Genomic DNA, 14280 nt, shown 5'->3' with positions numbered 1-14280 from the left:
TGCCTGTAAGTTGCCTCGAGCCCGGCACGACTCCAGAAGATAGCCAGGGATTAGTGGTGGTTAGGCAGATTCTGAGGAGGTTGCTGTTACCTTGAAGTGAGGCTGGGGTGCCTATAGTTTGGGTGTATTAAAATCAAAAAATAAACTTGCCGTGTTCAGCGTGATTGTCCAGCTGTGATGCCAGGTATCTATGCAGGAATAAGCCAATAACTTAACAATGACTTTTTCCTCCTTTACATATTTTACTTTTTTTCATGACATTTTCCCACCATACTGACAAACATAGCAACATATTGAATTTCGGCCTGAGCCGACTATTGACTAAAGCCCTATTGAAATTGCAAGAGTTCTTATTATTATTTCGCCACTTCGATCGCACTTATGGTGACTTCATCATGTTCAAAAACTCTTGAATTTTTGCACGTGCTTCAGAAGTGCGAAAAATTTAGATATTCTTCGGGTCGCGCCATTAGGGGATGAAAAAAAATGCTCTCTAGCGCCCCCATAAGCCATTCCTATGGGGACATTTTTTCATGCTTTTACCGATTTACTTGATCCTTTGCACACAGGTGCTCTTGGATGTGCTCTACAAAAAAGTCAATTCTGGTATGCAAATGCGAGTTCAAATCCGATCCATTTCAAAATCAGGCAAGTTGATCCTGACAACCGTGGGATCAAAAGTTATTAAAATAAAGTGTTTTCATAAAACTACCTGGGCGTGATCTTGCGTCCAGTTTGGACGATTTTCTTAAAAATTTTAAATTATATAACTCCAAGGAACATTGATACTTCTGGCTAGAAATGTTTATTCATGATGCTTGTGTAAGCCTATAAGTATTGCCATGCAGTGATTTTCGAAAAAGTATAGTGCCACCTATTGGCTTAGGTCAATGCAAATTTCTACAGTTGGATGTCCATCTCCTAGCCCTTTAATATGATCCACTTCATCTGGGAATATAAGACGTAAGACTGTAATGATAGGTTACAGTGAATATTGGGAGTTTTGGACCAACTTTGTTGCCGTGACAACACCGTCTTCGCATGAAAGTTCAAGCACATCTTCTGAGCCTCGGCACACTCAAACTCTTGAAAACCTCTGAGTGTCCTATGTGATGACGTTTACAGACCTGATGTGGAGTTTTGGATCAAAAGTGGAAAAATTGCCTCCATAGCGCCCCCTGGAGGTTTTCGACGAAGCAGCGCCGGCACCCTATTTGACCTACAAGTACGGACATTTTTGAACAAATGTATTACAGGGAGTCTTTAAAAAGTCTCTGAGGACTATGCTCTAAAACAGTGTTTCTCAACTGGTGGGTCTACTAGCCCCGAGAGTGATTTATTTACTCTCTTTAGTCTCTTTTTGACCCGTGTGTCCGGCTGACCGCTGCCCCCCCAACATGCAAAGAGAGGCGAAGGCCCGTTTATCGCTGCTCGCAGCTTTAATTATTGTTGTATTTGTTTAATTTGTACCTCAAATGCTCTATAACTTTTAATAATTAATTTGACAAACGTTGGATATATATATTTTAATTGTTTGCTGCAGAATAATGTTCTACTAAGAGACTGCCTGACCGCAGCTGACTCGTGTCGCTAGACACAATTTCAAGGAAGATTGAAACTTCCCGCTGTCCTTTCCATAGAAGAGGAAGAACAAGAGAAAACTCTTCAGGACCTCCACAATTGTGAAGATGACCTAAACGAGGACTCTCCAGTGGAGCTTTTTACCTTTATTTTCGAACAAAAGGAGGACTACCAAAAGTTCTGCACTGCAATGTTAGAAAATTTGAAAGCATTTGCAAAGTTTGTGCACAGTAGTGCTGACAATGTGCTCAAACTAGTGGACACACACCTTGAGATGTGCAATTGAAAATATATGAAGCAATTTGAATTAAAAGATTTGGTTTGTTACATCTGTGTTCCTTATTTTCTTATGTTTCAAGCATATTTGCCCCTCAAAATGACCTTTGCCAAAAAATGTTTGGGCTTGGCACCACTACCGCAAAGTCGACGCAGCTGTCGTGAAGTCGTGGCAACTGCCACAGAGTCGAGGCAGTTGCCACGAATCACCGCGGCACCGCAGCCTGCAACAGGAAGTGCCTCAGCGAGTGGCCACTGCCACGATTTGCGCCAGCTCCTACTGGGTCTTTTGCAGCTCAGCAATAGCCTATTCTTGGTGCATTCCGTTTATGAAACCACAGACTCAGGTTTGAATGCCAGCCCCAAGAGTGATTTATTTTGTCTCTTTAGTCTCTTTTTGACCTGCGTGTCCTGCTGACCGCTGGCCCCCCGACATGCAAGGAGAGGCGAAGGGCTATTCATCGCTGCTCGCAGCTTTAATTGCATCTTGTTTTTTTATTGCAAAGATTTGAACATTTCATACCACTACTTTGCTTTCTCTGTCACCTCCTGACGTGTCTTCAGCACTGCGAAAGATAGGTCTTTGAATGAACTACCAGATTCTGTGATTACAGTGATGTCAACTTGACGTGCAAAACCGCTGTTAGCCAGCATTGTGACAGTCAATTAAGTGATGTTGCAGATACGCATGCTCAGCCACAATTGTGGAATGGAAAAAATGATTAACCGGAACTTGTCGATTATTTATTGATCAGCTTGGACAAATCATGTTGTTGGTGTATTATGCCTGCAGATGAGAAATATGTGTTGTATTATAGCATTGTCGTAATCAAGAGGCGGGACTACAGGGTCTCTTGTTATTTTGCTAATATCTGTGGCGATGAATAGAAATCCAAAGAATATTTGTTCATCTCGCGTCTGTGTGACAAACTTTGATCAAGTCTTTGCACTTTGGAAATAGTACGTATAATTTAATAGCTGATTTTACCAAATAAATATCATTTATTTAGGCTAGAACACATAAATCACATTGAAATACTTCAACAATGAGTCAAACACACAATTGGATTTGTTTGGAGGTTTAAAAGTAAATTAGACAATGATATACAATTTTACACATTTTATTTGATGAAATATGATGAAAAATAACAGATTTCTTCAAGCTATATAACAAAACAAAAAAACCTGTATGAATTAACATGATGATATAAAGGAGGGATGGGCAGATTATTCTGGATGATCTCAAACATTAAGTGGTCCCATCCACAGTGTATAGATTTCAACAGACTACAGATTTTAAGTTCTAAATTAAAGTATTTGAAACTAAAGTCCATTTTTTTGTCTTAGAGTTGAGTACAATACAGGATCATCAGGTTTATTCAAGTGTGTCCTTATTGCGATCTAAGAAAAGGGATTGGTTTCCAAATAATTGGATGCACCCCCATTGTGAATTAAATGTAAATTGCAAAACGTAGTTTCAATTGTTTCCGATAACATGCTTAAACAATGACAATGTGAATGGCTCAAAACAACTGAGTGGAGAGGATTATTGACAGGTATTTGTTATGCTAGGTACTCAGGAGGTACAGAGTCAAATCAAGGAAAAGCAGTTGTACATTAAACTACAGCTCCTAGACTTTAACCCTGTCAGTTCAGGTCATGAGATCCCAGGTCTGTTGACGTTGAAAAGAAGGAAAAACCTTTCCATTGACAGTTGCTTTTATTTGAAGCCGATTTAGTTGGGAAGATTTTGTTTTATCAACCGTATTGCACCTTATATTCTACTTTAACCTTGTCTGTTGTTTAAATATCTGATTTTACTTAATTGTTTTCATATTTGCTTTTATTTTGCCTGATGTTTTGATTTTATGTGAAGCATTATGTGATATTTGCTATACTAAAAGAATTGCCCTTGCCTTAGTAAACTTTAGATGTACACACATACAACATACTTCTCACACATATTTTATTGTAAATGTCTCAGTTAAAGGAGTAGAGGAAGTCGGACGTAACATTTTGTAATTCTTAGTGATAAAAACAATGATTGTGACAAACGTTAAAGTACCTACATCTATTTATTTGCTCTACTTGGTGGATAGGTAACGTTATAATAATCCGTATTGTGAATTAATGTTAACGTTACCCAAGCTAAATAACGACAAGCTAGCACTGGTTCATGAAAGTTTGAAGCACTCACCCTTATCAATGGGTTGTTGATTGAATAAATAATTATCACATCCCAATATGTAATATACCGTATATATATAATATAAAAATCTGTGGTATCTGACGGCTTCTACTTTCCTTCAACTTTGACAATATTGATCTCTTGATTCCGCAAAGAGAGGTTGGAGTCCATCACTGGCTGGATAGACACACAGTCCTGGAGGGTCCTGGAACAGCTGCTTGGAAAATCAGTAGTTTTACTCTCTGATCCTCTGAAAGTCTGACAATGTGTCTGGCTGTATGGAGAAACATAGGATTGTGTGTAGGGTTGCATAAGTGTTTGACTGTTTTGCTGTAGGTAAGCAGCTGCATATGGTTGTGTGCGAGCGGGAGTGGAAGTAAGTGGGAGGTTCTCAGCTTTGCTACACGGTGGAAACCCATTCATATTTGAAGGGCTCAGACCTGGTACTTTAAAGGCCTCTACATTTTCTAAACTCTCTAAAGAGCGGAAGCTTGGCTCAGTTTGGCTGCACTGGGTGTATGTGCCTTGACTAAAGTTGAAAGTGTCCTGGCTGAAAGAGGTAGATGCTGAAGCTGTTGGCAATCCAGATGGTGATGGAGTTTTGTTGTGCTGCTGTTGAACAATGTTACAACGTCCTAAATTGGTGGCGAGGGTCTGTAGAGTGCTGAGGATCTGTTTCTGAATGTGTGTTTGCTGCGTCTGCTCCCTCTCCAGACAGCCTTGCTGCTCCACCAGCATCCTCACTGCCAGACCCAAGCTCCGCACCTCAGATCCTAGGGTCTGAATTTGATCCTGTAGACCACCTCTACAGTCCTGGACTGCCTGCTGGGGACTCGGGTTCCCATCAGTATGAGTGGCGCCCTGGCCTCCAGGGGTCTGTAAGCGGATAACAGCAACCCCAGGGGCAGAGAATGGTAAAGGTGCTGGTGAGCGATTAGGAAGACGAATGCCAACCGGAGGAATTGAGTGGAGAGAGCTGCCAGACAGACATTGTCTGCGTTTGAGCAGACGCCTGGCGGGGTTGACTCCAGATTGACCTTCAACAGCAGTCTGTGCAACAGAAATATTTTAAAAAGTGCAAAAAAGTTAAAAAGTTATAATGCAATCTTAATAAAAAGACAAAGACTCTCAGATTCCTAGAATCAGGTGAGGACATATGCTGGAAACCTACTCCGTGCAAGCAACTGCTGTAAAATATTAATATCATATGTGGCCCCGTCATAAAAGGTGACGGCATCCGCCCTTGTTAAGTGCAGGCACACGCTTTAGCTAAGGTAAAAAAAGACGGAGATCGGTTTTGCTCTTTCCTCACCTTTTCAGTGGTCAGATCGTAAGTTTCAGGAGGTTGGTGTATTGCACCTCTCAAATTAGAACCATGGACTCTGGTGTGATCTCTCCTTAGCAATGGCGCCAACTGGTGAAATGAAAGCAATGTGTGCAAGTAAAGATTGTCAGATGATTTGATGCTTTTGGAATTTCAATCATTATACAGATGGCTACAACAAATTATAAAATGAACAATTGGAATTGTGTAAAATTGGAAAATTATGTGTAAGTCGCTACCTTCATCCTATGTGACAGTGCCTTATCCAAAAGCCTCTTTCGGGCTGCCAGCATCGAATTGGTGGCTGGAGATGGTGTAGCTCTCCTTCTCATGACTCCAGAGACTGTAAGCGTGGTAGACAAAGCACTGGCCTCTGCTGTTGTTAACGTGGGGGGAACTCTCTGCTGGCTGCTCTGTGCAAGGGAGGTGACACTTACAATCTGTATGTCATTTTCTTCCTTATTTTCTGTTTGGTGCTGTTCTGGCCGGCTGCCTCCACCAGTCCCACCAGACGTAGATGGCTTTGCTCCAGTATCTGGATTTGTCAAAGTATGTTTGGCAAAATGGGCAGATGCTCCAAATCCAGAATGGTGTGATGCTTCTCGCAGAAAATTTTGGATTTGAGTATTATTCCAGCTCTCTTGCATTGCCCCGGATCGAGGCTGCACTTGGGCGGGAGATGTGCTGTTTCCGGCATCCATAGGTCTGACCCTCCCAGGCGGCCGCCCTTGAAAGTCCTTCAGGAACATGTAGATGGCCTGGGCGGACACCTTGATGTTCTCCAACTCCAGCACAGCTTGGATCTTACGGAAACTCAGACCAGCCCTCCGCAGTTCCACCACTTTGAGTTTGGAGGCATCATCCAGCCGGCCCATAGTCTCTACTGCAGAGGGACTCTGTCAGTTTGGTGGTTGATTTATGAAGGACTCATACACAACATGTAGATAAAAAGGGACAGAAGTAGTCTGTGATTAATATTGGGGAATAAACAATGTGAGCTGCCAAAGTGGACTATAAAACACAGTGGTTTTGCTTGCAACAGCACGCAAACTGTTGAAACTTATGAGGGTATACGATTTTATTTGTTGAAACAATAAACTTGCATGGTGTAGTATCAAGATACGCTTTTGTCATTACCCAGTACAAACGAATCAAGAAACTCCTATCTAACGTTATAACTACAGAAAAGATTAAACAGTTAACGTTATAACAGTAACAATACGAGGTGGCTAACATAGTTACATGTTACCAGAAATATACAAACAAATATACAGAATAGTTGAATAGAATTGGTGAAAAGTATTTGCGGCGTGGCACTTAACTAGACCGTTATAAGATGCCTTATTGTTAACTAAATGTGCCAAAACCGACGTTAACGTTAGCCGAGCTAAATTAGTTAACGACAACAGTTAGCTTAGCATAGTTTCGTCTAAGATTGAAGGCTCACCTGGTCAATGGAATGTCGAGTGGTTAAATAATTTCACAACCCAATATGTAATATTTCGTTCCAGTCAGAAACGAAGTAGTCACGCCCAGAATAAATATATTTTTTATCGAAAAGAAGGTAAATAAACAAATAGGTCGTATGTGGCGCTTAGATGGATACGTAACTTCCGCTCTTTCGTCATCACTGAGCGACGTTGTCTCGGACCGCAAGTGGTTGAATCGAAATTGCCTCGAATACGAAACATGTAAGTTTATCCTCATATTTAATTAGGTTTGATCTAGTTTCAAATCGAGTAGATATTGTTTCATATATGCAGTATTGTTTCATTTTTTAAACCCGTGTTGAACTTACCTATATTGTAGCAGTCGTAAAACGTTATTCCCCGTGGCGCGGTGCCCCTTGTTTTGAGAAGTCGGTTGAAATGAAAATCAATGGCGGCAGGTTTGTACTAAAATACCTTTGTTGGCAGTACAGTTTACTAGTCTAAGGTTTTACTTACAATATTATTGATATGAGATTATACCAGCACTCCAAAAAAATAACATTGCAGCCGACCGATTTTTTTTCTTCAAAATTTCTTAGCGACAGTAAGGAAATTCCTTGCATTGTTGCGACGGTTAGTTCCCATTTGTGCGGATTTTACATTATTTTTAGTATTAATGATTTGTTTGCATTTTTAATACCTAGTTATTTCTGTCACCTCGTTTTGTTTTCTGGTCCGATATATGATGAATAATATTGAAATGTTTAATACAGTCTTTATACAGTCATTCATCAGCCTAAAACCTCTTGTTGGCTCCAGCATCTAAACATTTTTTCTAATTCTATGTTGTATAGTACTAGTTTGATTACCTTTGGATTTGTTTGTCAGACATATTCAAGATTTAAATTATCCCCAGCTTTGGGGAATTGCTATTTGCAAAGGCATCATTTCAACTACTTGCTGACAATAGGTTAAATTAATGGCAATAATTGTAAGCTTCTGCCCTACACCAGTCACAAGTATCTGATCTCCAAGTAACCGCAGCTCTGAATTTAGGGCACCATCACCGACTAAGCGAAAGGAGGAGGAAAAGACCAAAGACCGAGGCAAGGAAAAAACTGGTACCAGGGAAGGAGATAAGGAGAGAGGACGGGAGAAAGCTAGGAAACATCGCAGTGCCTCTACTGGCAGCAGCAGCAGGTTTGTTCCTTATATGATTAATGATGTTTATGTTATTCGGTCAGTTAGTGTCTTTAAATATGTATCATTTTATAACATATTTTTCTTTTTTCACCATCTCAAGATCTAGCTCGACTTCAAGCAGCAGCTCTGGCTCAAGCTCCGGTTCCTCAAGTGGATCCAGCTCATCTGGATCCAGCCGCTCTGGTTCTTCAAGCTCTCGTTCCTCCTCATCTTCCAGCTCCTCGGGCTCCCCCAGCCCCAGTCGAAGACGCCATGACAACCGCCGCCGATCCCGCTCAGCGTAAGTCACTTCATCTAACGCAGCTAGCTCCCCGTTATTTATGGACTTTAATGTATTTTTTCACTTGTGAGAGACCCGATGAATTGAAGCAGTGTTTTGCTTGTGAATCTGTAGGTCCAAAACGCAAAAGAGGGGAGATGACAAGGAGCGAAGAAAAAGAAGCCCAAGCCCTAAACCAACCAAAGTTCACTTAGGGCGGCTGACCAGAAATGTCACCAAGGTCAGCTGAGAAAATGTTGAGCTGTTTTTAGCCAAATGCATGATATTTCCATTATCGTTAGTATCCATTATATAGGCTTTTAAGTGACGCAGTTTTGTTGCCAGCTGTTTGCTCCAGAATTCAGGATATTTTTCCCATCAACAAGAGCAAGAATCCGTCAAAGATGAGAAACTTTTTTTGTTGACATTGTTCTGACAAAGGTACTGTTTCTTTTTTGCGTAGGACCACATCCAGGAGATCTTTTCCACTTATGGAAAAATCAAAATGGTTGACATGCCAATGGACCGTATCCACTCTCACCTTTCCAGGGGCTATGCTTATGTGGAGTTTGAGACTCCTGATGAGGCTCAGAAGGCCCTCAAACACATGGATGGAGGTATGTCAGCATGTCTTGTTCAGTGGCTGCCTCACACATTTACTCTGGTAGGCACACACGTTTAATCGTTTTTCTCTTAAATTTCTTAGGCCAGATTGATGGACAAGAAATTAGTGCATCTGCAGTGCTGACTCAACGAGTTCGTCCCCCACCTCGCAGACCGTCTCCCCCTCGCAGAATGCCTCCGCCGCCACCTATGTGGCGCCGCAGTCCTCCACGCATGCGGAGAAGGTACATTTATGATTTGTTTTGGATCATTACGCGCCATTCCTCCTGCCCTCCCATCAAGCCCGACATGGCTGCAGGCACAGGGTTTTTGTCTTGTCCATCTTCCCCAAAAGATTAACAAATTATAATTTGTAGTAGATGGGTCATGGTCACTCTGGTCTCCAGTAGGAAGAAATAATGAAGTGTTGACATTTTATTTCCATATGGAAATCATTATCCGCTATACAAACATTTCCATGCCATTATTAAGCATCATATTGTCGTATTGCATGTTTCATATTTGGTCAGGACATAAATTACTGCAAAAAAGCTATATTGGCTAAACATGTTTTTTGGGGGTGCTTTCAATGAACATACAACGTTGTGAGTCCACATTGTCCAACAGCATACCTAATCAGCAGCGCGAAGAACCTTATTTTCACTACAGGCTAAAAAAAGACTTGCAGGAGTCTATTGCACACATTGAAGGACCTGAGTGTCTGCAGAAAGAACAATCTGCTCTACAGTTTTGTGGGTCCTGCCCAGTTTTGTATTGTTTTCAACTCGATAGTGACTCCCTTCTGGCAACTACTTGCAGCTCCACAGTTTCCATTTCCAGGTTTTCCCAGAAGCCATTTCACGCATTTACTGCTATCTTCTTGATCCAATGCCATGGTGTTTTCTACTCAAACTACAGTAGCTGTCCTAATCCACAGCTACACTTCTTCTCCCTGGATGACAACCAGCACAGTGGACCTCCCGATCCTCTTGTAGTCCAACGCAAGCTTTTGTACAGATGTTCTCTGTACAGTTGCATGTAAAAATATGATCTCAACAAGAGACTGCATCCCTCTCATTGGAAATGAATCACACTTGTTTATATGGGGAGGACTTTTTCTTTGTCAAAATACAATACAACCTTTTTCTTTTGTCCTTGCAGGTCTCGCTCCCCTAGGAGGCGGTCCCCACCACGTCGCCGTACTCGCTCAAGATCTCCTGGTCGTAGACGCCACCGTTCTCGCTCCAGCTCTAACTCCTCCAGATAGACGAGTTTCCTGCCAAGTGGTCTTAAATTCTGACACCCGATCAGCTCGAGATCTTGCTTTCCCAAACCTCCTGGACCCACAAGAAATCAAATCAAATGTTGTTGGAAACCTCTGCCTGCATTTACATAGCATACATTTTTTTCCTGTGTTTTTATTTTCATATTTTGTATTCGATTGACCCTGAAAGCTGTCTTGCTATTTGTTGTGGTTCAAGCTGAGGTTGGGCTTTACTGATTTCTACAAAAACTTCTTTTAAAGTGTGACTTCTTTTTACCATGTACTAATTTTTGACATTTTGAAAAATAAATTTTCTCAAACCTGTCCAGAGAGTGAGTTCAGTATGTGAAAAAAATTACTACTCACTGTTCTCAGGTCAAATATTTATGCAATTAATTAATTTTGATTAATTACAAAGCCTCTAAGATTAATATTTTTAATTGAGTCCCGGCCCTAATAATATATAATATTATATATATATTGACCGTACATATATTTTTTTTACCTATTATTTAAAACAAATGTTTTCTGTGACATTTGACCCTACATATTTTTACTTTTTTCACAATATTTTTTTTCCCATGACATGACTGAAATGATCTTAGATGGAGCAACCTACACGTCCCTGTCACTAATGCCAAATGCCCCAAATTTCTGTACTTTAAACCTTATCGGGGTTCAACCCTCAAGGGACATGGTGGCTCTTCCTAAATCCTTTTTTAGTTTTGGGTTATACAAAATCATAATGGGATATTGCCCCAGAGAAGGATTGGTGCATCTTGGAGGATCAACCATGCTATTCATCCTTCCTGCATTGGTAAAGGCACAAGTGAGTTGAATTTGAATGTAACAGAATTGGAGGGTGGATGCACTAAAAAGGGTAAATAAATCTACACTCAAGGTTGTCCACAGGATGCCCTGAAGTAGACAAACGTGATTGTCTTGAAAAATGCCCTCAGAGGCTGTAATAAGTTTCATGTCCGTGTGACCACTGAATGAGACACATCTGCTCATCTTTACTAACTCATCCGGCCTTCTCTCCCGTGGAACCCTATAGGCTAATAAGTGCTAAAAGCAAAGCAATTAACATCAAATTTAGTCAATTCATCATCCAAAAGATTCTTCATCATTCTTGACAATGCCATCATAACCCAAGTGAACACACCTTGTGTTTCTGCATAACCCCCAGGGTACACTTCTCTGAAACAACCAGTGGGGACAATGCCCCCACAACTACCTCCGCGGTAGTGCACTCAAGACTTGGCAGGAGCGGGATTTGAACCCACTGGCGGCACTTACAGAGGCTTTCGGCTCCTACTTGCACCCCTACACTACCAGTCCTGGTCACATTTTGGCAACTTTGATTCTCCTATTTAACCTTGAGCATGTGAGTTAAACCTCAAAACTTTTTTTAAATGCTATTTCCACATCTGGGCTTGAACCCACAACCTTCAAATGTAGTGCTCCGCGTCCGCGCCTCCGCGCGGCACCCGTGAATTCTTTAGCTAAAAATCCCTAAACCAAATCCCATTCATTCTCTATGGTAGTGCTAAACCACTACGGATGTAATATATCTTTGGCCATCTGTGGCGCTGTGGTGCGGGCCGAGCGATTACCCGGATGTAAAGAGTATCTCCGGACATTCTCCGTCAGTCTAGCCGGGAAAGAGCACGGAAGAGACGGCGCACCTTTACCGGACCTCGCGCTGTGTGGAAGTCACGCTGAACTGTAAGTACATGAAATGTAATGTGTAATAATTATTCAGATAAATGCGCAGCGTTTGCTGCTGTATGTTATTTAATATAGATTCTCACCAGATGTTCAGCTTATACAATTTAAACATTATATACTATAAACGTACTTCAACAGTCAACTGTTAAAACGTCCTTAGCCATAAATACTGTACTTTATACAAGTGTTACGTCCAATAAATGCATTTATGTTAGTGTCACGTCACCTGTTAGTTGTGTTTGGCTGCATTGTTAACTAGTTGCATATCACAGATGTAACATTACTCAACTACTTTTGTTTTTAATCCTCATGGTTTATTTTGATGCTCACTTTTTTGTCTGCAGACTTTGATTAAGTAACAAGTAAGTTACTTGAATGAAGGATTTCTACTTATAAATACAGTATTTACAGCAGGTTGTGGTGTTAATAGATATTCTTACTGTAGTACAATATCTTGATCAGTGTGGAAATGAGAGAACAGACAGGCAAACATGGTTATGTTGTTTATTACATAGTTTAATGGTCAGAAGGTGAACTCTACTTCACACTTCAATTCCCCTTTTAACATGTCATGCTCTTCATCGTGACAGATTAATCTGGGACAGCAGGGATGACGGCTCTACACCCTTCATCCCGAAGAAGAGCTGTCCTCCAGGTACGAAGATGCACAAGCTCCAGATGTATCTCCAGAAGAAGCTGGCTCCTCCATACACAGAAGGAGATGCACATCATCATGTTTGCACTTCAGATGTTCATTTAATGACATGCTCATTGTTGTATGTTTACATCACAGTGAAGGATGAAGAACAGGAGCTGGGGAGGCCCAAGTTGACCATCTTTCCTTCAAAGCATCAAGTGCAGAGCTGTGAGTAAACTTTTGCTCTCTTTTAATTCTTTGTTTCTACCACATGAAGATACTCAATCACTTACAGTTCCGCCAGTTTGCTGTAAACTGTGTATTCTATACCTCGATCCTAAGAATATTCACAAATAGTGTTCATCAAAGTCTTCAAAGTGGTTTCCTTGTTGTCAATTAGAAACCAGTGCACTGTTTTGTGACTAAATCTATGGAGCATTCTAGTGTACAGCTGCAGTAAAGTGAAGATGTAAAGTTACCTTCTTGCATCAACTTGCTATCAATAGTAATAATTGTGAAAGACACCGGTGTAAATCATTTAACAGCACATTTATTGAATAATACTTGCAAGCGGGAGACACAAACAAGTGGTGCATTGATGCTACTCAAAGGTCTTCTTCCCAAGGACTGGAATATGTAGTTGGAAGATAAACATTAAAACTTAACATTAAAAAGACCTTAGGAAACACCGAGTGATGGTAATAATCCTTAAATGTATGCCATCATGCTGCACCTTAGGACACACATTTACCTCACAAGTGCACTCTAGATATTGACATTGACACACAAACATCTTGACTATCAGCAGACCATGAACAGAGAGAGACACGTTAGTCTCTCTGTTGTCTAAGTCAATATTACTTAGACAACAAAGACAAAACATTATTTAAGTTTTTCCAACAATTCAGCATTAACTAGAAGTAACTAACTTGTAGGTCACGTCCTATTACATTAAATTATATGTTTACCCACAGAAGTGTATGATTCTGTAGGTCAGAAGGACTTATCGTACTCTGTCTTCTGTTTTTATAGATGCCACGTTGTCCGTCTCTGCCCCTGCTGTCCTCACCAACTGGACCTTTGTAGACAGGAAGGAGACAAGCGATGGAGCAGCTTTCCACTTCCTGCTTTATAAACACAGTGAGCAGAAGGACATGCTGAAGGAGACAGGACTTACAATACTCTGTAGTCAACATGGAATGTCCCTGTTGTGTTTAATAAATACATTTAATTCACGCTGTCTACATGTCATCAATGAGTTTTGAAGCCATTACACTGGTTTTGAACTTTAGCTTCATTACATCCTGTGAGTGAATTCTAATCATTGCACCACCCATCAAATTATGCTGATCATAATGAAATACTGTTTACATGTTGATAAATAGCTAAAATGATTGTCATGATGATGCAAACGATTATGTCAGGGGTACGTTAACTATATTGAGACATCACCTGAGTACAGCCAGGTGTGTGTAGAGAGGGCGAAAGGACAAACTCTTTCCACTAAAATAGTGATAACCAGCAGACAGCAAAGTGAGATAAACATTAATTTATTTGTAAAAAAGCTCTTCATCATTCATGTGTCTCTTTGCCCCAGAGTCCAGGAGAACAATTCAGTGCAAGGTGCTGAAAAAAGCACAATAACAATAGCTTTAAAGCGCCTTGGACAAGGTGTTTCAGCACCTTAGACAGTGCCAACAGTGATGCACATTTATTGGCTGTCAGTGAGTGCCAGGTATCCACAAATGGCCAATGATAAAAAGGCTTATTTTTCTTCAAACAAA

The 14280-nt window shown here is 40.8% G+C and overlaps 2 protein-coding genes across 4 annotated transcripts; one reads left to right on the top strand and one right to left on the bottom strand.

Moving 5' to 3' along the window:
* Window positions 1-3840: 3840 nt before the first annotated feature.
* Window positions 3841-6960, bottom strand: LOC119220649 (uncharacterized). 2 transcript variants are annotated; one of them, XM_062566075.1, is made up of 4 exons: window positions 6817-6960; window positions 5609-6252; window positions 5358-5459; window positions 3841-5095 (listed from the first exon to the last, which is right to left on the bottom strand). In XM_062566075.1, exons 2-4 carry the CDS (start codon window positions 6242-6244, stop codon window positions 4154-4156), a joined length of 1680 nt encoding a protein of 559 aa, XP_062422059.1. In that variant the 5' UTR covers window positions 6245-6252; window positions 6817-6960; the 3' UTR covers window positions 3841-4153. The 2 variants fall into 2 exon arrangements, with proteins under 2 accessions (XP_062422059.1, XP_037332691.2); XM_037476794.2 differs by having other exon boundaries at window positions 5609-6959.
* Window positions 6961-6971: 11 nt separating this feature from the next.
* On the top strand, window positions 6972-10452 carry LOC119220650 (RNA-binding protein with serine-rich domain 1-like). Of its 2 annotated transcripts, none has more exons than XM_037476796.2 (7): window positions 6972-7060; window positions 7856-7999; window positions 8103-8282; window positions 8397-8502; window positions 8725-8878; window positions 8968-9109; window positions 10026-10452. In XM_037476796.2, coding segments are annotated over exons 1-7 (834 nt in total). In that variant the 5' UTR covers window positions 6972-7058; the 3' UTR covers window positions 10132-10452. The 2 variants fall into 2 exon arrangements, with proteins under 2 accessions (XP_037332693.1, XP_037332692.1); XM_037476795.2 differs by lacking the exon at window positions 6972-7060 and adding an exon at window positions 7116-7257.
* The last annotated feature ends 3828 nt before the right edge of the window (window positions 10453-14280 follow it).

This window comes from Pungitius pungitius, chromosome 12 (assembly GCF_949316345.1).
Source record: "Pungitius pungitius chromosome 12, fPunPun2.1, whole genome shotgun sequence".
Lineage (NCBI taxonomy): Eukaryota > Metazoa > Chordata > Actinopteri > Perciformes > Gasterosteidae > Pungitius > Pungitius pungitius.
The sequence above is the reverse complement of the archived record's forward strand: the minus strand, read 5'-3'. Positions and strand labels throughout refer to the sequence as shown.

What these genes read in the sequence shown, in the direction of transcription:
- LOC119220650 (XM_037476795.2), top strand. Translation starts at nt 7,238, where the DNA reads ATGAAAATCAATGGCGGCAG. An exon ending in ATGAAAATCAATGGCGGCAG is followed by an intron (nt 7,258 to 7,855) that starts GTTTGTACTAAA and finishes CTCTGAATTTAG; the next exon opens with GGCACCATCACCGACTAAGC. An exon ending in TCTACTGGCAGCAGCAGCAG is followed by an intron (nt 8,000 to 8,102) that starts GTTTGTTCCTTA and finishes CACCATCTCAAG; the next exon opens with ATCTAGCTCGACTTCAAGCA.
- LOC119220649 (XM_062566075.1), bottom strand. Translation starts at nt 6,244, where the DNA reads ATGGGCCGGCTGGATGATGCCTCCAAACTCAAAGTGGTGGAACTGCGG. An exon ending in CACTGTCACATAGGATGAAG is followed by an intron (nt 5,460 to 5,608) that starts GTAGCGACTTAC and finishes TCATTTCACCAG; the next exon opens with TTGGCGCCATTGCTAAGGAG. An exon ending in ACGATCTGACCACTGAAAAG is followed by an intron (nt 5,096 to 5,357) that starts GTGAGGAAAGAG and finishes TCTGTTGCACAG; the next exon opens with ACTGCTGTTGAAGGTCAATC.